The following is a 20,436-nucleotide window of genomic DNA, read 5'->3' on the forward strand; positions in this document are numbered from 1 at the left end:
TCAGCAAAACCAAATCTCATCTCAGATCCATGCAACCACACATTAGGATACAATACACTTTTTGTTTTCCTTTTGTTACCTTGGCTCTTCTTAATTAAGCAAATTAATTATGGTTCTGGCAGGGGACTCACTTTAACCTCAGTTCAAATCACGAAAATATCAAAGCATATTTTAGGATAAAATTGTCAGTCGAATAGCTAGTATCTTTTTTGTCCTTCGATAAACAATAGGTCCAATAATTGGCAAGGAAGGGGTTTATTCATCTCGATCTACTATGCCCCTTCTGTGCAGCAGAGTTTGCCTTCTCCTCTCCAGCCTCCACCTGCTTTGTTGGCTGTCCTGCCCCTTGCCCATGGCTTCCTTACAGTCAGCCTCTCCACTTACCTGTGAGCTAATTTATGGGTAGGGGTACCTCGAATGGCGAGGCCAGAGGCCAAAGAATGTAGTGTAAAATATGTATAATGTAGTGGTGTCCAGTCTGTTTTAATAAATAATCTATTGTATAATCTATCCTGACTGATTTATACAAATCATTCTGTTAAAATCACAGGCAATGATTTGTACAGCTCCCAAGATCCTAAGAATGTACGTTATGTGTGTTGATGTATTTGTTTTTTGAGTAGTACATAACTGAGCACCTCTGCCTTTGCATATTCCTTATCCAAGGGTGTCCTTGAAAACCAGATGGCTCATCTCAATGGGTTTTTGTCCATGTGAAATCTATTCAATAAATGAAAGAGTTAGCCTCTACTCAAAGGGCAACAAGTTGTTCAGTGGCTAGAGAATTGGGATTATGTGGAAGCCTGACCCAGATGTGAATCAGCCCCATCTTCTGAAAGACCCAATCGGTTGGATAGGACAATGGCGGCCTTGTGAGCCATGGTGGCAAAAACAAATGCTGCCCAAAGTGCTTGGTCCACCAGCTTACATTGTGTTCATATTATTATTCAGGAATGTGTGCATTAATAAATGTATATTGTAGTTTTCCTTGGGCCATATGCATACATCAATGGTTGTAAGGTTGCAGATTGTTATAACAAAGTCTTCCAGCAAAACCCTGAAAACCTCCTCGCTGGCTATCAATAGATGAACGTAATCATGTGCGAGCGCACATTGGGAGCGATTTGGAGAGAAGCACCCTTCTACAGCCACCAAGAGACAAAATCAAGTACTCAAGAGAAGAAAATGCAGTCATGAAAAGGTCTGGTGGCTGGCTCAGTAATTTCAATTTCTGAAACATCAACTCCAGCATTTTTTGGATGATTTAACAGGGCTCTTTCTTTTGTTCTTATTTATTTATTTATTTATTTATATTTATATAGCGCCTTTAGCCAAGGCGCTTAACAATTTTTAAACTAAACGGTACAATCAAGAGAAAATGGCTGAAGGAAGAAGGTATGTTTTTTGGGCAAGGGTGAGGAAGTAGAGAGTGTTGCTGCAGTGAGAACAGAGGCTAGGGCAGGGTTGGGCAAACAGGCAGGGTCCTGACCGGGGGGTTAGGGGCTAGGGCACGCAGTGGGATGGTCTAGGGTGAAAAGATATGTTTTAAGGGAGGAGCGAAAGCTGCGTAGTGTAGGGGACTGTTTTATATTGAGCGGGAGTTTATTCTTATGTTTTGCAGTTTATCTTAAGGAGACATTGTTCTCACAATTCAGACAATGTATTGGCTCCATCACAAACTCTCAGTGTAGGTGACAGATGGAAATCATCACAGCATGAAAGCTTTTGGTTTTGGTGTGACAGAATTTATTATGCTTGATTTTAACTTCCCAGACTCCTCTCAGTCCCACCAGTACAGTGTAAATGTAAACAGTTCTTTACTATAGCAGCAGCCCAAACCCATGTTTTCTAATTGGCATCAAATATTAATATTATGACAGTTTATATCAGGTTAATTAAAGTCTATGAGTGTAATTATTTATCCTAGCATTTTGTTTCCCCTTGCATATTTTATCTTTCCACTTTATCTCCTGATAAATCATCTGTACTGTAGTGTTGTAGTCGTAGTGTAAACTCCTAACACATTCCTTCTCCAGTTATATTACCATGGTTCTTACTTCTTGCTGGGGCAGGTTTATAAATAATATCTATCTTGCTTGCAGGGAGTACACTTACTGTGTGTTAGTTTCTCAAGACCTGTGCTCTGCCATGTACAGTAAAAGATGAATGTTTCAACTAAGCTTTGTATTTGGTGGGGTGCCAATGGCAGAGTGGTTTGAAATGACTGTATTCCACATTTCTGCACATATTCCAAGCTTGGCCAGGACTCGAGCAGGGCTCAGAATAAAGTTGGTAGAAATGTTCCTGATTTCTGGTCTGATTTGACAAAGCAGGGCAGCTGTGTGCCTGTTACTTTGTAAGAAATGAACAGAGTTTGTGGAAGTTAAATGTTGTAGACAGCTAGTGATTGTATTTTATTGTGCTTCTAATCTTATTGTGCATTGAGCGGGTGGTTATGCAGATTTATGATATTCTGAAAATACTTCTCTCAGCACAAAGCGTACCAGCAATACACTTTTGCTAACAATTGGGAACATTTGCAGTGGTATTTCAATATGCATTACAAACTCACAGACACTGGCATGTGCAAATCAATGAGTAGCTGATGAAGTTACTAGTTTATTAGTGAGGTTGCTTGAATACCATGTTGGTATCAATTGCTGGCATTGTTATGGTATCCTCTGCATGACTAAATTATTTACTGAACTTCTTCCTGAGGAAGACCTACAATAAATGTGTGAGTCAGCAGTGTCCTTGCCCAGGGACATGGTGCTGAAACCTGTGATGGATTTCTAGAGGGCATTGCTGACAGGATTTTTTGTGGCCGTGTCCATCCGTGGCAACTAGGTGTGTGAGTGAGTGATGGAGCAGACAGCAGAGATCAAACAAGGACAGGGATTGCTTTGGACACCACCACAAACATAGAGCACCTCTGGGGGCAATGGGTGTGTTGAATTTCACATGGTAACACCATGGTTACACAACCTGCTGAAGATGAAAGAGTATTGACCTTTCACGAGAGCATACAAATACCATCCCATATATCACCCTGGCTTCTTCGCTGACAGCCTACCTTGTTAGAGCAGACTCTGAACTCCATGGGGTCTCTTTTAGAGAGTCATACAAAATGTGTTAGCTTGCCATTGAGAATAGCAGAGCGGCTTGGATCAGATGCAAAGCAAATGCAGCAACCATGTTATCCTGCTATACTAAAACAATGCAAACTTAAGAGTGAAGCATGAACATCCACCACGTTTAGCATGTTAGTTAGTATGTGGTCAGTTTTAAACAAAGGCTCGGAGTTGCTGTGTGGTTAAGTAAGAACCGATTCAAGTTCCTTGGTAAGGAAGCATCATGTCAATGTGTTGGTTGTTAGATTCTCTGTGTAATGTGTATATAGCAGACAAGCTTTAGCTTCACATACATGTCTGCCTAGATTCCAAAGGTGGTGAACAGCAGCAGGTATTCATTGTTCCCTTAACCAATTAAATACCAAATTCATTTCTTTGAACAAATCAAAATACAAGCTGTATTTATTTAATTTGATACATTCTAAATCAGCATTTCTTAACAGAAAAAAATGCAATTTTTTTTCGTTTTGGCTACAAACTGCTGCGTCCTGTTTTGAGGACAGTCAGGTTAGACGTGCTTATAATCAGACCAGTGAAATTTCACGCTGAGCACATGGGTAGAAAAACGCTGAGATATTTATCATTTTTAGGCTTCAGTTTCTTATTTTATATCGAGGTGTCGTAAAAACATCTGAAGGGCTATATTTGCAGAATAAACAGTTACATTTAGACTTAGTCACTGGGGTTTGAGAAACATTACAGGTGTGTTATTTAAACAGCTGCAGTAACAGGTGGGGACGTGCAGCGCTATATTGTTCTGAACCCCGCTGCTCACTCTTTAACATCTCTGTCATGCAATCCTGGACCTCAAAGACAGCCACATTGTGTGCTGCTGTCGTGACATGCACTGATATCCATGGGGGCTGAGCTGAGACCATCACATTCACTTCACTCGGTGACCTAATCTGGGTTCAAACAAACCCAGGCTCCCAGTAATGAGAGGCACACCATCGAGACGTGAGTGCACTAAAACCTTCTGGCAATTGTATTCCTACTCTACATTTCCCAGACTTCTTTTATATGATGGTTCTGTGGGATTTCTACAGAAGTCCTTTTTCTGGATTTTTAAATTCCAACCCTGATTTGTAGTTTTATGTCTCAGTTCCTATCTTAGCCTCTCCGTAATTTCCCATAGCTTACTCCTGTTTGAAGTTCTGCCATGCCTGCCTGGACATCTCTGTCTACTGCTTTGTGAGATTCTAGGGAGTTGAGTTACCAGCGAACACGCATGTTGATATTGGATTGGGGCCAACTGCCTGCAGACAGCTTTCCTCTGTCTCCTGTCCCACACAGTGTTCACAGATAACGAGTTCCTGGACTGATCTGCTGAGAGCAACAGCTGTCTTGTGGAATAACTGGTTAATTGATGTTAACTTACATTAACCTTTCTTTAATAGACATTTACATAGATAAAATAAGCATTTGTCACTTGCTGGTAGTGAATGTATTGATTAGGTTATAGGCATCGTATGTTCAAGGTTTAAGCACGGTCCTTTCAACTGCAGAATAGCACCAGGTGTAGGTGTGTTTAGTACAGGGAGTCTCCCCAGTTCAAACCCAGTCTTTTCAATTGAGACAAATTATTCTGCAATATAACATTCAGATTCCTAACTCTTTTAGGTTATGTCCACACTATGCATTTAAACTGTGTTAGTTGCCTTTAAACCGGCTTAAAAGTCCTAAGTACAATTTGCATCTACACTATGCAGTGTTTAATACCGTACTTGTAAATGTATGTTTAAGGAAAAGCTGTGTCAATGGGGTATGCTTTTTATTTTATTTTTTAGTCGCTGTCAGAGTCGAAGATTCTTTTTTCTTGTCCGCTTGGTTGGTGCTGTCGTTGATAGAGGATGATTGTAAATCTTCACAGAGACAGATGTTAAAAGTGCCTAAAAACCATGAATTGTGGGTGTTCATCCATGTATTTTATATATATATATATATATATATATATATATATATATATATATATTAAAAATTGTAAATCAGGTTTGTAATGTTAAACTGAACCTTAAAGGTAAAGCTTGCATAGTGTAAAAACAAAGTTTATTAATACAATATACATGGGGTTTCTTAGGTAACAAGTAACAAAGTCACAGTAATTAGTATCTTAGATCAAACTTAAATGTTCAACACCACTCAAACCCAAATAAAAACTTAAAAAAATAATGAGACTTTAGTTTAAGAGTTGACTTTATTCAAAGTGACATTCCTAAAACCATCACTAGTGTAGCTTATACAGTAACTCACAGTATCTCCGACAGTACTAGATTGCTCACACTAACTCACATTGCCTGTTCATTTGATCTTACTGGGCATAATGGACAGTCCTGCATTTATTTGATTTGTGTAATTGAACGTGGTATTTTTAAAATGTGATCAATTGTAGGATTATAGGACGGCAAACATATGTGTATGGCAGAGTATTATCGGAGTAGAAGTGAACACACCAAGCCTGAAAGCAGAGGTCTGTTGATATCACCCACACACAGACGTGCACCGTGCTATAACTCTATTATTCATGAACAGGGTTTCCCTGTGATGTGTTGCGGAATACAGAAGGTGAAACGTGTGTTCTGATTGGCTGAAATTTATTTAGCAGTAAAATCCAGATATGGCGTGACAACAAGTTAGTCAGGTGGTGCTGAGCTGGCAGAAAGGTACATGCTGAGAATCTTTTAAATGATTAGGATCTGCCAGCAAACTATAATTTATATTTTATCAAGTGCTGTATATTTAAACAACAATGCTAAGTTCACTTCTTTATAAACTGCTGTGCAAATAAGTGTATTCTCACGAATTCAGTCTCCTGGCTGTCGCAGATATGGTATTTGGCACAAAGTTCTTTTTTTAGACACTGACGTCTTTCAATTGCATAATAATGCGCCAGCATTCACATTTATTACAATATCATTATTTTATTGGTTTCTTCCGTCTGAGGAAGATGTCTGTGTATTTTATTACTCAAAATATTTTGTATCCTTTATTTTCTTTTGTGAAAAATATATATTTCGAAGATATCTTAAAGACCTTTTTTGAGTCTGTTCCTCGTGAAACATTATGTCACAGCCTATGAGATCTTTCTTCCTGCCCGTAGCGATGAGCAACAGGTCAGACACAAGCCTCACGAGTCAGGAATGTTAGACCACATCATGCAGTACATGCTGATTAGGATGGTCTCTGTTAAACGTGGTGGCCACACCCCAACACATCAAAATGATCTGAATTACTTTGACATTTTATTAATGCATGCCAGGTTTAGGGCTTCCACTTTTACAGATATTTATGAATGTGTGCATTAACTCCATGAAACTTAACTGTGTAGTCTAAACTGATAGACTGTTCCTAAGACTTTGCAAAGAAGCTCAAAGAATCTGGCGACCAACTGCACAGGACATGATGAGGTACTGAAATGATGACTGTAGTATGGTCAAAAATGTATTCTGTAATCACACTTTCTTTAATTACACCTGTTTCATATTTCACTCCCAAATTACATTTTCACAACTTAATAAGGCAGATGTCAGGTCGAGATTGCTAAAACAGTGCTACTCTTTTCGTAAGCAGTACAGATGTTAAGCTAGGCAAGGTTGCAGGCAGGAAACTCTAAACTGCCAGTAGTATTCAAACCAGGCGAATTTATACCGTGCTGTTTAGAGACAAACCAGTAACATGGGCTGTCCAGGTGTGAATGCCTGATAATAAATAAATGAATATGATGGGTTGCATTGCAATTTCCAAGATCACTGTTTTGTTTCTGTTCTTCAATCCCACAGGTGCTGCTTATCTTTGCCAAAGAGGACAGCCAGAGCGATGGCTTCTGGTGGGCGTGTGAGCGGGCGGGGTACAGGTGCAGCGTTGCACGCACCCCAGAGTCAGCGCTTGAGTGTTTTTTAGACAAGCAGCATGAGATAATCGTCATTGATGCCAGGCACGCCAGATACTTCGATGCAGAAGCTGTCTGCAGGTAAAAGTCTTCCTTTTGTAAAGAAAGTCCAGAAATCACCAGCAGGATAATATAGATTTAAAGGGAGACATGACTTCAATTTGTCTCAGTTCGGGTTGATCATTTATACCCGGTTTTGTTCAAGAATAAGTTAAATGTATTTAAAGCTATACTCTCATATACAGTATGTAATTCTCTTCCCATTGTAGTACAATTCACACAGACAGTAACACATGACAGGTTGTCCGGTCATACTAAGAAAATAGTGCACAGATACACCAATTGTAGCTCTGTGAGCATTTAAGGCTTACAGTATAGCAGCCCTGTAAATCATTGTAATGAATCTCCTGCAAATAATACTGAAATCAGCATATGAAACACGTGTCTCATTCTACTGTGAGGTTAGCGGTTTCCTGCCAGCCCTTTACTCTTTGTTCAATGTAATGGGTTGAGATGCCAAGCCATTTCATGGTTTTCTTTAAACATATTCACGAATATTTTTTTTAAAAGCTTTAGGAGGAAAAATAAGCATTTTTAGTACTAATGTGCTAATGGCCAGTCTAAACGGGACTTGAAACAGTAATGAGCTTCTGTAATAGCACTTATGAAAGGATGAAAGGGACTCTTGTGTTGTCACCTGTTTTAGGTCTGCGCTTAGACTTTGCGTCTCGGTTTTGTAGCCAGTAAGTATTTTTTTGTGCTGAGCGGCTGTGAATGATTTATTTAGTAGTTACTGGATGATGCGATAGATTTAATATCAACAGGGGGAAGGGTATGCAAGACTGGGTGGAAATAACTCCAGCTCTCTCAGACAGCATTCAGGTTCTCAGCCAGTGTCAGTGGCTGCCATAAGGGAGGTGCTCAATTTGCACAGGAAAAACTGGTGTGCCTGATACCTGAACTGCTGCAGTATGCAATACGCATGAAAGATATACTGTACCGGTACTTGTAAATAGTCTTACGCCCTTGCAAAAGATTACAATTGTAAATGCATAACAAAGTGTAATCAAGCTTAGTGAAAGCATGGTAAACTATAGGTAAACATTGGAAAGCATGTTAAAAAACAACATTATTATTATTTATTGATTTATTTATTAGCAGACGCCCTTATCCAGGGCGACTTACAATTGTTACAAGATATCGCATTATTTTTACATACAATTACCCATTTATACAGTTGGGTTTTTTACTGGAGCAATCTAGGTAAAGTGCCTTGCTCAAGGGTACAGCAGCAATGTCCCCCATCTGGGATTGGGCCCACGACCCTCCGGTCAAGAGTCCAGAGCCCTAACCACTACTCCACACTGCTGTCCATGGCAAGACATTGAAAACTGTGGTCTAACCATGGCAAAACCTTGGAAAACAGCACAATTACCTTTCAGATTTTACTGTGGTAAACTTTTACAAGGGGCACTGAGCAGATAAATAAAGATTTAAAAAACAAACATTCACTTAACTTCAAAAGCAATACTGGAGCTTGCATTGCATTTTAAAAATGTTAAAATATGATTGAAAGGCTTTCAGATGAAAGCTAACTTGTGTTTTAAAGACGAATTGACTGTGTTTTGTTAAGTAATACAATATTACTGGTAAACCAATGAATATACTTTTAATGCTGTTTTAATATGTATGTCTTGTTATACAGTGGACTTTCACCACAACCGCATACTGTAATTATTGTATTATTGTTACTATTTCTTAGGTCAATCCGCGCTACCAAACCTTCTGAACACACTGTAATACTAGCTGTGGTACCACAAATGTAAGTCCTTCAAGGGATATTTTATATCATCTACAACATTTTCCTAATATATAATTCTTCACCTGTTTAAAATCCTATTATGTGTGTTGTCCATGATTAAATATTGTTGTTTCTGATGGTAACATTATTTGCCATGCTTACCAACTATTCTCGTAAGCATGGGGCAGTATTTTACTGTTGCACTGTGCACTGAAGCTCATATGTGGGGCATGGTGCAACACTGATATGCTTCCCAACCTCACTTCCATACAGTAAGCCTTGAGCGTTATTTTCAGAAGCAAGTTGTCTAGAATAGATAGCATACAAGAATAACGATCTGAGCAAGAACAGAGAGCTGTAGATTACACGAGGCATCCCTTTAAGTGCCAGTGCTTTATTTCTTGTTTATTTTGACCATTCTCTGATGTAGTATTATGAGATTTCACATCCCATTGTTTTATTGTCAGCATATTCCTACCTTGTATTGGAAGTAATGCAATGTTTTACACCTTCCCCAGAATATCTGACATTTTTCACTGCATTTCATTTGAGTGTATTTTGGGTGGGGGTGGAATAAGAGTATTTATTTTATATATATGTTTTTCTATGTAGACAACCTGGTCAAGAAGAGTCTTCAGTCCTGCCACTTCTCAACGCTGGATTCAATAGGGTATGCACTTAAAGATGCTGCCATTAACCCTTCATATCATCACATGTGAATGTTTCTAATACTGTAGGTAGATATGGAAACAAACATACATATACGTATTAAATATACTATGTGACATTCACAGTCTTGATGTTTAGGTCTTTGACTCCAACCCAAACTATAACTAAAATTGCAGGGAGTTTATGGATGAAAATAGGCCAGATATAAAGAATTCTGAAATGCCCTTTAGAAGCTCTTTCTCCAGGTACAGTAAATTGACTTCTTCCAGAGTCACACAGCTTGTTCTAGTTGCGAGTCGTTAGCAAGAATGCTCTGTTATTGTTGCTGCACACTACCTGAGAAGTGTATAGAGCACAGACTCCTATACTATACCACTTATACCATAAGTGCCAGAAGTGGCTAAATTCAGCGTATCAATGATAATAAATAATGCTTTTTTTTCTTCTGCAATATCATTTCTAAAAAGGCAATGCCCCATTGGGGGGTTGAATTTGAGTTATCTACTGTTACAGTACAATTTGGCTTTCAATAAACAAAAAAGTTTTTTAGACAGCATTTTCTGCACCAAGCTTCTCTCTCTCTCTCTCTCTCTCTCTCTCTCTCTCTCTCTCTCTCTCTCTCTCTCTCTCTCTCTATATATATATATATCCCTATATATATATCCCAGTGACTCCCTTATTCTCTACAAGTACCCCTTTTAGTCCAACACAAACAAGCAGTCATGCAGATTCAGACTTCTGACCCTGCATCTCCCAGTTCCCAGTTATAGAAGGATTCGGGCTTCTGACCCTGCATCTCCCATTTCCCAGTTATAGAAGGAGTTACAGCTTTTTCTAATCCTGTTCATGTTTCTTTTTTTTCCCCCACAGAGATTCTTTGAGAACAGCAGTACCACAACTTGTTACAATGAGCTGATTCAGTTAGAGCACGGGGAGGTGCGCTCTCTGTTCAAGCTACGGTATGCACAATTTACTTAGCCATGTGTTGTCTTTCATTTGATTATTTAATTGCAGTTAACCAGATGTACAGATCAAGAACCAGCATGCTGTTTTCAGCAAGTTCCTCGTGGTACTTTATGGTAGTATCTGTCTGAAAGACTTACCCAGCAGAACAGAGAAATAGCATTACCATAATTAAGCCAACATACCATTTGCTAATGCTTAGTGATTTGTGCACGTAAACATATATTTTCTATAAAAGAAAATTAAGGGGTAGATGTACTAAAGTGTTGCATCTGTCGCAATAGTCGCAAACCAGTTGCAAACGAGTCGGAAGTCCTGGGTGAAATGTACTAAACATGCGCAATGCTGTTAGTGACTTTTTAGGGAATGCTTTACGACAGCAGTTTTTCTTTGCTTTTCAACCTTAGATGAATATGTAATTATGGGTGTGTTTGCATAAATTTGCAAAAATGGGGCAGAGATAGTGCAAATGAGGGTTCACAAATATTATAATGCCGACAGTTGCGACACTTACAATTGCATCAGTTTGTTAAGAACTTTTGAAAGCAGTTTTAAACAGTCACAATTGTTGCTGGCATTTCCCAGTCCGCTTTCTCTCATGCGTTGCCAGTTGTGCTCAATGCATTTTTGAGGCGAACACCCAAGTACCTAATTTTCACTAAAGTCAGGGTGTCCTTACAAGACTCGAAAACAAATTTCTATGACATTTCTGGTTTTCCCAGCATGTTGGGAGCAATAGACTGCACACATGTGCCACTAACCCCTCCAGCCCATTGTGAGCATCTGTATAGGACCATGATCTACTGTGTGTTAATTGTCTAGGCTACTAAGTAGGCCAAGTTAAAAATAATAATAATGAAAATAAAATTTTAAAAAAAACCTAAAATCATTTAATTTCACAATTTTAAATAATCTTTTATTCACCTTGTACACCAATGTGTACAATGCAGCAGCATGATTTATTTTGTGTTACCAGTAGGCTAAAGTAAAAAGAAAAGTGCGCTAGGTATTCATTTGATTTTACTACTGTACTGTATACTCTATAGGCCTACTGTACAGATTCATATTTTTACAAAATGTAATGTGTAGCCTACCCAAAACACATTAGTGTTATTTCAGTGCAATGATTTATATTTAAAATACACCAAGAACTGTAAATGTACTGTATGTGTGTACAATTTTATTGTATTTTTTTTAAACCGGACATCTCCTTATGTCGGACAAACATGTCTGGTTTAGCGAGGAGCTACTGTATGATTATGAAAAGTTTTTTGGGGGTGAAGGTTGGGGCCCCACTATAGAATCTGATGGGATTAAACTGCCTTTCATTTTGTATATATATATATATATACATATATATATAACAGTATTAAAATAGGTAAAATGAAGACGGAACAGAATGCATTGTACAGATGACGTTTACATTTAACAAAAGCAATGTTATTTTGATTCTTGCACCCATATAGACGTTATCCTTCGGGCCCCCTCTGCTGCAGCAAACCAAACTCAGCTCCCGCTATTTAGTTGAACAATGTCGCACAACTCTCGCAATGTATGCTAGAGATCTCGCTCGGAAGACATGATAAATATTTAAATTTGTATATTGCAGCTCTTTTCAGTAACATATTTTCTCTTAGGGCATACGACAAAATGTATACTTTGCGAATTGAAATGCAAATTATGTTTGTGCTGCGACTGGCCCATCTTAATACGTCTACCCCTAAGTCTTTACTGGCTGCAAAAACTGGCCTGTAAGATCATTTGTACTGTACAGTGTGTTTTTGTTAGCATTGCTAAATTCACACACACATTAACACCATTAGATTATGGCGAGTGAGTCAGTGATGTAAATGGACTAAAATGGAACTGGACCTGCCAGAGTATATTAGTGCAGTTACTTGTGATAAATATTTGCCAACAGCAAAAAAAACATGGATGTTGTTCTTGTAGGAGACTTACTGCCATCCTTTAATCTCACACATTTCTGTAGTTAGGGCTGTTTTTCGTTATGTCAGTACATTCTCACTAATATGGTAGAAGTTATTATCACATACTCAACGATGCAGTATCTTTTTATCCAACATATGGAAAGAATCACAAAGATTAATCAGATTAAACTCAATGGGTGTGTTAAGTAAGTGAGCCGCTCAGAGCAGCTCAGTGAGTGAACCCTCTTAACGGCATGTTCAGTTCCACTCCCCCTGAGCAGCTTAGAGCTCTGCAAGACAGATTTCACTAGTGACCTGAGCAAGCAGAAAAAGTTAGGCTACTTAAAGCACCCGCTGCTGAAGGAGCTGGATGTATAATAATGACGTCACAATGGTAAGCAATGGCAGCACCCTATCACATATCTGATATCTCCAATGCCTATATATGTATTATTTGTTTTATAACAATATTTAGTTTAGAGCTGTTTCAACATGAAATGTCAACATTTTGATAAGGGTTCAAAAGTCCCAACTCCATTTACTCCAGTGTTATTTGCACCATTATTTCTGAAATAGGAAAGGCCCACACTAAATTTTCAAGACTTTTGAAATACAATGAAAATATTCACGGGCCAGGTATTATTAAATTGTTTATTTCTAGTTTTGTAACATTAACGGGTCCTTTTCTCTTTTCAGAAAAAAAAAAAGTCTATGAAAATGACACTTTGAAGTAAAAGGCTTATTGAATTTCCCATAGTATGATTAACAGATTCTGGTTCCATTCAAGTATGAAACATGTTTTATATGAAGCGTTGTTTCCTTTGTGATAGGGGTCATAAAGATGAATATTTTGATTTGATGGTGGTGTTTTTTGGTTTGTTTGTTACTTCCAGAGCCTGTAATTCCGTGTTTATCGCGTTGGAGCACTGTCAAGAAGCAGTAGAAATAACCAGTGAAGACCACATCATACAGGTATGGTGACAGGCAGCATGGGTTCTTATTGCAGCTGATAGTATTGTAGATACAGACTTCGTATAATATGGTTGTTATATTGCTGTCATGATGCTTCAAGATATTGGCTTGTGATGTCTTGAATGATTCACTTTGTCTAATTCTATTATGGGTCGAACAAAATCCTTTTTGCCAGTGGTCATTTGACTTTGTTTTTCAAATCAGAAAACCTATTGACTTGTTTGCGCACTGTGAATGTAGGTTACAGTGACCTAGCTGTACTGACACCTGATTGGCTGAGCAAGTGAAGCCTATATCTTGGGAATCAGTTGTCTTTATAGAATATATATTTGTTACAATACATATGCAATGACTCTATCATTTATTTTTTTGAGATGCAATATGGTATGTAAAGGAGCCTGCACCACTCGCGGTTCATTGCCCATTTACAAGCACAGACTCAGGACACAGTGTGGGTGTTTCTGAATGAATTACTATGCACTGGACCACAAAGGCACTTTAACGTTAGTATCCTGGAACTCTGGATTCTGGAGACTAAAGCAGAGGGAACACAAAGTCACTTTGTGGCTTGGAGCTTAGTTTCAGGAGACTAGGTTTCTGGCCACTGCATGGCACACCAGGGGAGACCTTGGGGATTTTATACAGCAAAGTTGCCTCAAACTAGGTCTCCCATGTCTCCTGGAACCAGGTTTCACTGTAAAAAAGTGGTTTTGTGTTCCCTCATCTTAGTCTCAAACATCATAAGTCAACCACAGCGTCTAGAGTTCTGTAATGTTAAAATAAGCCACTCAGCTCAATATAGCATTCCATTATCAAAACACTTTTCAATACTGGTTCACAGTTTTCAGCTTGACCGTCTGAAAATGGATATTCGTACTTTCACGTTGTTATTTAATTTATTTGTTTGTTTATTGTTCTACCTATTCATAATAAAGCACCTTCTTTTAGAGTGAAACAGCGCATGTGTATTACATTTCAAAATAACAAAAAAAGGTTTGTTTCTTACAGTATGTGAATCCAGCCTTTGAGCGGATGATGGGATATTGTAAAGGAGAGCTGATAGGAAAAGAGCTGACGGTGTTACCTAAAAGTGACAAAAACAGGGCGGACCTCCTAGACACCATCAACATGTGCATCAAGAAGGGAAAGGTGAGTGCAGGAGGCTGCAGTGAAGACAATCTGCAAAGACTTAGGCAGGGCTGGCATCACCCAATAACGTTACCAAACCACAAGCAACTCACTCACTTTCCTTTAGGGGCTTATTTTAGGGCCATTTTAAAAAATGTAACCTTTTTTTCTCTTTTGGAATTGTTTTTTTTTTTTTCTAATAGAGTAAAAAGCTTTTGAAATCTGCCACACAATGTGGTCTATTCAATTGATCTGCACAGTGTTATCTAAATACGGTTTAGATAAATAAAATAGGTCAGTTTGCTCACCAAAGTTATGGAATAAAAAAATAAACATCTAACAGGGCATGTAAAATAGAAGATGCCACTTAATCTTGGACACTGTATTATATATAGGACTATTCTTATTGATATAAAACATATCCTGATAGAATTCTAGCCTACAGTAATTGATGTGAATACACCGGACCCTATTCACAAAACTTTATGAATTGTTTTAAAGAATGTTTTATTAAGGACTGTGTTTGTTTTGTTATTTTTGCCTGATTACTTACTTTGCAGTTCAATAACCCTTTCTGAACTGTTTTATGGGGGTTGTATTAGTTTATTGTCATTTTCCAAAGCGCAGTTAAGTTAGAGAAAGCATCAGGCCATGTTAATTTCAAACCATCTATACAGGATTGTGATAGGTGGTAATCCAATTGAGCAAACCTTTCTGTCCTTTAAATAAATCTGTTTGGAAATACATGCTTCTGATCCTGTGCCATCTTTCTGCTTTAAAAAGAACTTTGGGTACAAAAGCTAGGAATAAAATAGTGCTGATCTAGAATTTCACCGTTCCTGGGAGCTCCCTTTCTAGGGGTCAATGATTTCCATCTCCCAGCCTGACAGCTGCGAGTTATACCTCCACTGAGAGTGACTCCTGGCTCCTGCTCCATGCCCCACACCCCACTAGCACTGCATATAGCAATAAACTCTGATTTCTTTAATAAAAATGATCTCCAACCCGAGCTGCTGAATTTCCCCTGAAGCTGATCGCTCATGTTGCTTCAGGAATGGCAGGGGATGTACTACGCCAGGAGGAAATCAGGGGACAGCATACAGCAGCATGTGAAAATCACACCTGTGATGGGCCAGGGAGGGTGAGAGGTCACTTTTCTAACTTTTACCATTATCTTCAGTTATCTTGTTAATTCCTCTTTCAGGCACCGTTGAGTCAATGCAAGAACAATCATGGCATTTAATTGCTGTATCTTGGTAGAATGTCTGGTGCATGTACGCCTGCATGCATCACTACTTGGGTTCAAAAGGATGGGAATTAAAGCACAATACAGTGCTTGAGTCTCTTTGACACTTTGACACGCCATAGTTATATTTACGTCTACTTTAGCGATGATTGTAGTCTTATGTTTACTGTAAGTTCCGATTCACAAACTAAAAACATACACAACAATAACAAGCATTTGTATAGAAAATAAACTGACTACGTATTGGGCATTATTGTATATTTAGATTGTGCTTTTATAATGAGTTCAGTTTGACCAATCTTTTTATTTTTTTGTCCCCAGGAAGATCAGACATTTTGTTTCTATCAAGCGACTTTGCAGTGACAATAATAAACAGGTGAGATGTTGCTTGTTCTTCTCTTTGCAGTGACAATAATAAACAGGTGAGATGTTGCTTGTTCTTCTCTTAAGCATTAGTCTGGTGCCTCCCCACTGCTGGACCCCAAGCAGCTCCCAGGCAAACATCCCCCTTCTCTGACACGGTGAACCAGAAAGAGGGGCAGCAATCCTGGAACAATAGGAGCTGCTCTGATTCCTTCTGAATCCTGATTTATCACAAAATAACAAATCGGATTGACTCCTACAGTAACCAGGTTGCCGCATGTCTTTCTGATTCCCTGTAACAGGAAAGGCAGGTTTTGGATAAGATCGACGTTTGCTGGTTGTCCTTGGATAGTCCCACCCTGCAGACACAGCTGGTCAAAAACGAAGATTAAATTAAATCACATGAAGTGACCATTGCAACCTGTTGCACAAATAAGAGTTTCAATGAAGTCCCTGAAAATGATTTGGTTTGACCCAGCTATGGTACAAGTCTACAGTGAGGATCTTGGGCAAGGCTGGGTGTCAGATCAGAGGCTAAATTAAGCAGCCAGTGTTCTTGCTCTCTCTTCTTGCAGTCTGCATTCAAGGTGGTTTGAGTCACTCGGATTGATTGTTGCAGTCACTTTGTGTGCATTTCTTTATCCCACTTTAGGCTGCATTTCATTTTGCAGTACGTTTGATACTCGGGGTAATATGACAGTGTAACAGTAATAGATATTGGAAAATGTTATGTCATGTTGCGTCATTAGTAGATCTGTCCTGGGTCAGTGTCTTCATGCCCTTCATATGGAGGTAAGGATTTTTAAGGAGGTCCCTGTGTCACATTAAATGACTTGTCCTCAGCAAGTGGTTTTACAGCAGAATCCAGTGTTATGTGTAGTCGCTTCTTTATTGTACTCTTTAACAATAACTGATGTTTTTTTTATTCTACTGTCAGGTATACAAGATACACCGTGATGAAAAATATTGTGGAGAAAATTCACAGACAGGTACAAATATCTGCTGCTTATCTTCTTCATTGTAAAAGGGAGAGAACCAGGAAACCACAGACCCCCAACACATGCGCAATGATTGAATCAATAATAAGAGGGGAACTAGAGGAGTATCTATATAGCAAGGGCATCATGGGAGACAACCAGGGTGGATTCAGAAAACCTCTTAGACTTCCTTGAAAAGCCACTGCAAGGCTTGGACACACACAAAAAAAATCATATACTTAGATTTCCAAAGAGCCTTTGACAAAGCGCAGCATGAATGATTAATCCTAAAGTTGCAATGATGAGGTTGTATAACGCTCTGGTGAGACTGCACTTAGAGTACTGTGTTCAGTTCTGGTCACCACAGTACCAAACGGACATTGTGGCCCTGAAGGGAGTCCATTGAAGAGAAACCAGAAGGGCAGCGGGGGTTCCGGAAAATATGGTGTTCCACTTCCCCATGTGTTGCTACAATTGTTTAGATAACGTACCTGTCATTTCTCTTTTCATTGTTAACATCCTGACAACATTTCACACTTATAACTTTAAAATCAAAGCTCTTTTCTAAATGGCCGCTCTAGTGCACTGGGGTTTGAGATCTTTCCTCTGAATCACCGCAGGAAGAGAGATTAAAAAGCAAAAAAAAAAAAAAAACCATAACAAGAAGTGCTCTGGCTTTTCTGTTCTGTACGACATTATTGTTGTGTTATCTGTTTGACAATGTGGACAATAATCCTGACACTGTCAGTGCACTAGAGCGGCCATTTTGAAAAGAGCTTTGAAACAGACTTTAAAGTTATAAGTGTGAAACGTTGTCAGTATGTTAACAATGAAAAGAGAAATGACAGGTACGTTATCTAAACAATTGTAGCAACACATGGGGAAGTGGAACGCCATATTTTCCGGAACCCCGCTGCTCACTCTTTAAAGGAATGAGCAAGACAGGTTGAAAGAGTGAATGTGTTCAGCTTGGAACAAGCTGAACAGATTCATCATGAGTCACTATGTTTCTTATGTTTTTATGTTCTTATGTACATTAAAATAATACTGTAACTGCTGTACAGTGTAGTTAATCTGCTACTCAACAGTTTGGCAGCACTATAAAAACATAACTGCACTGGGAATGGTCAGGGAATACAGAGCAGGTTAAAGTAGTCATTCTGGACAGAACTGAGGTCTGATGGGAAGACAGCATTACACCTACAACCCATCCCATGTCTAGCTGTAGCCAGTGCTACAAGTCTGTCACATTCTAGGTTATAGATAACCCACGTTATGTTGAATGTGTAATTATAACTAAAATGCAGGTTAGAGAACTTGTCTCAAATTCCAAAGTAACAACCCTTTCTTTTCGGTTCAGTGCAGTTTGGCAGAGTATGTGACCTCTCTGCCTTGTCTTTTTTTTACTCCCAGAGTCCTTGTCTTCCAGGCACAAGGACAGGAGGAAAGAATCTATTGACGTCAAGTCGATAACATCTCGAGGCAGTGACGGTAAGAGCAACTGAAAAACAGCTTGTGGTTTCTCCAGTTCCTCACGCGGACAGCAAGCACTGACATGTTCCCAGAACTGACACTGTAGCAATTACACTTGCACTGACTCAGCCCAATTAGTCTTGAAACCCAGGAGGAAGCATCAGTGAGAAAGAGCACACATGTGTGACACATCTTCACATACCTTACACAGTTATTTTCATATTTCACCTCTTTAATGATCTTTTAGATCAAAGGTGGGCAAAGCTGGCTCTTCAATTGCAGCTCATTGTTCTCACCATGTGCTGATGTGTTCAATGGAACTTATTAAATCTCCATCCAGGCCCTAAGGCCTTCTGCCTATTTAATTGTTCCTATTAAACCTGGTGTGCAATGGCCCTCCAGCACCAGAATTTGGCACCACTGTATTAGCCTATACACTCAGATCTATAGTCATAAAACTGTATGGGATTAAAAGCTTGCTAACATTTAGCAACAGATAACATGCAAATAGAGTCTGAGGCACATGCTTAATAGTGAAAACACAGGGAAAGTTATGAACGAAAACAAAACAAAGTGAAATACAATTTTTGATCGCAGTACATGGTTGATTGAATGTGGCAGACTGGATGTTAGTTCTGTTGAGATATAAACCTCTTTATATTCCTACATAAGAGATATAATCCTTTTCACCGAGTGTCTCAGCCAATGAGTGGTCAGCACACCCTTGGAACTTCAGAATCAGAAATCTCACTCTCACGGTCACTTAGTTACAAACAGCCAAATATGATCCAGCACGAAAAAAGACATCAAACCTACTTTAAAATGTCTGCATTTATGTACAAAAAGGCATTTTCCATTACATGATAGCAAAGATATCCTCCTTGATTGGTCTCCTACTGTAAGTGTGATTTCTGTGCTCTGTTATCAAGCAGGAAGACTGTACTTTAGATTAAAACAGAGAACTCTTGATGGGCTTTTAGAGGTTTCTGAAGTCATGTCATTAATATAAATATGCATGTGTTTTTGTACCAGCTCCAAGTTTACAGAACCGCAGGTACTCGTCAATGGCTAAAATCCATTCCATGACAATAGAGGCTCCCATTACAAAGGTAAGAGAGTTCGGCAAACCTGAATACTGGAAGAACGTGAAACCGGAGTTACGCACACTGTGCTGCAGGAGCATCTCTTATTACCCCTTCAGAATGTTACATAATAAAGGGGGTGAGGGTCAACACTTGCATTTGAATGTGATTGAGTATATAACAAAAAAAACGTAGGCGTGGCATATGAATATTATAACAACACCATGGAGGAAAACCTTTTACTCCAAATGTAACCCATGTACCTCCCCGTTCTCTTGTGCATCATTGTTTTTATAATCAGTGTGTTCTGGTTCTATACTGTACTGTTTGTATTCGTTTTCCTCATTGTGTGGATGTTTGTTTCTATGACTGTTTGTGACTCTTGTAACTAGAGTTTGGCTTGTTGTATTTATACACCTTCAAAATGGTTTGGCAAACAACACACACAATTGTAGATTATTAAATCAACTCGACCACACAAAAATCATAAAGACTACCAGTTGGATATTATGAGCATAAGCATTTTGTGAGTGCACATTGCAGTGATCTGCTTTGTATTGCAAACACCCTTCTAGTTGTTGCTCATTTCAACAAATTCCCATAATCTCACTGGCTCTCTCAAGTCTGTAAGTGTAATGGGCAGTGTTGTGCGATACACTGCCGTTACGGATTGTGTCCCCAGTCGTTGAGATGAGACGAGGTTAAAACCTCTGAAACCACGAATGCAGACGAGCCTGGCTCTTGTATTGTGGTAAAGACACTCACTTGCGGTGCATGGGGTTGCCAGTTCACGCCCAGCCTCTGCCCTGTTACATAA

At 38.9% G+C, this 20,436-nt stretch overlaps 1 protein-coding gene across 3 annotated transcripts in view; it reads left to right on the forward strand.

The window, feature by feature from the left end:
• LOC117403733 (high affinity cAMP-specific and IBMX-insensitive 3',5'-cyclic phosphodiesterase 8B-like) overlaps positions 1–20,436 on the forward strand; it is a 77,203-nt gene that overhangs the window by 41,285 nt on the left and 15,482 nt on the right. For all 3 annotated transcript variants that reach the window (XM_058988476.1, XM_058988463.1, XM_058988473.1), the window contains 11 exons: positions 6,908–7,098; positions 8,780–8,839; positions 9,431–9,488; positions 10,358–10,446; positions 13,272–13,350; positions 14,359–14,499; positions 15,531–15,619; positions 16,046–16,100; positions 17,025–17,076; positions 18,478–18,555; positions 19,570–19,646. In XM_058988476.1, coding sequence (XP_058844459.1) covers positions 6,908–7,098; positions 8,780–8,839; positions 9,431–9,488; positions 10,358–10,446; positions 13,272–13,350; positions 14,359–14,499; positions 15,531–15,619; positions 16,046–16,100; positions 17,025–17,076; positions 18,478–18,555; positions 19,570–19,646 — 969 coding nt within the window. The remainder of the gene's footprint in view (positions 1–6,907; positions 7,099–8,779; positions 8,840–9,430; positions 9,489–10,357; positions 10,447–13,271; positions 13,351–14,358; positions 14,500–15,530; positions 15,620–16,045; positions 16,101–17,024; positions 17,077–18,477; positions 18,556–19,569; positions 19,647–20,436) is intronic.

This window comes from Acipenser ruthenus, chromosome 2 (genome assembly GCF_902713425.1).
Source record: "Acipenser ruthenus chromosome 2, fAciRut3.2 maternal haplotype, whole genome shotgun sequence".
NCBI lineage: Eukaryota > Metazoa > Chordata > Actinopteri > Acipenseriformes > Acipenseridae > Acipenser > Acipenser ruthenus.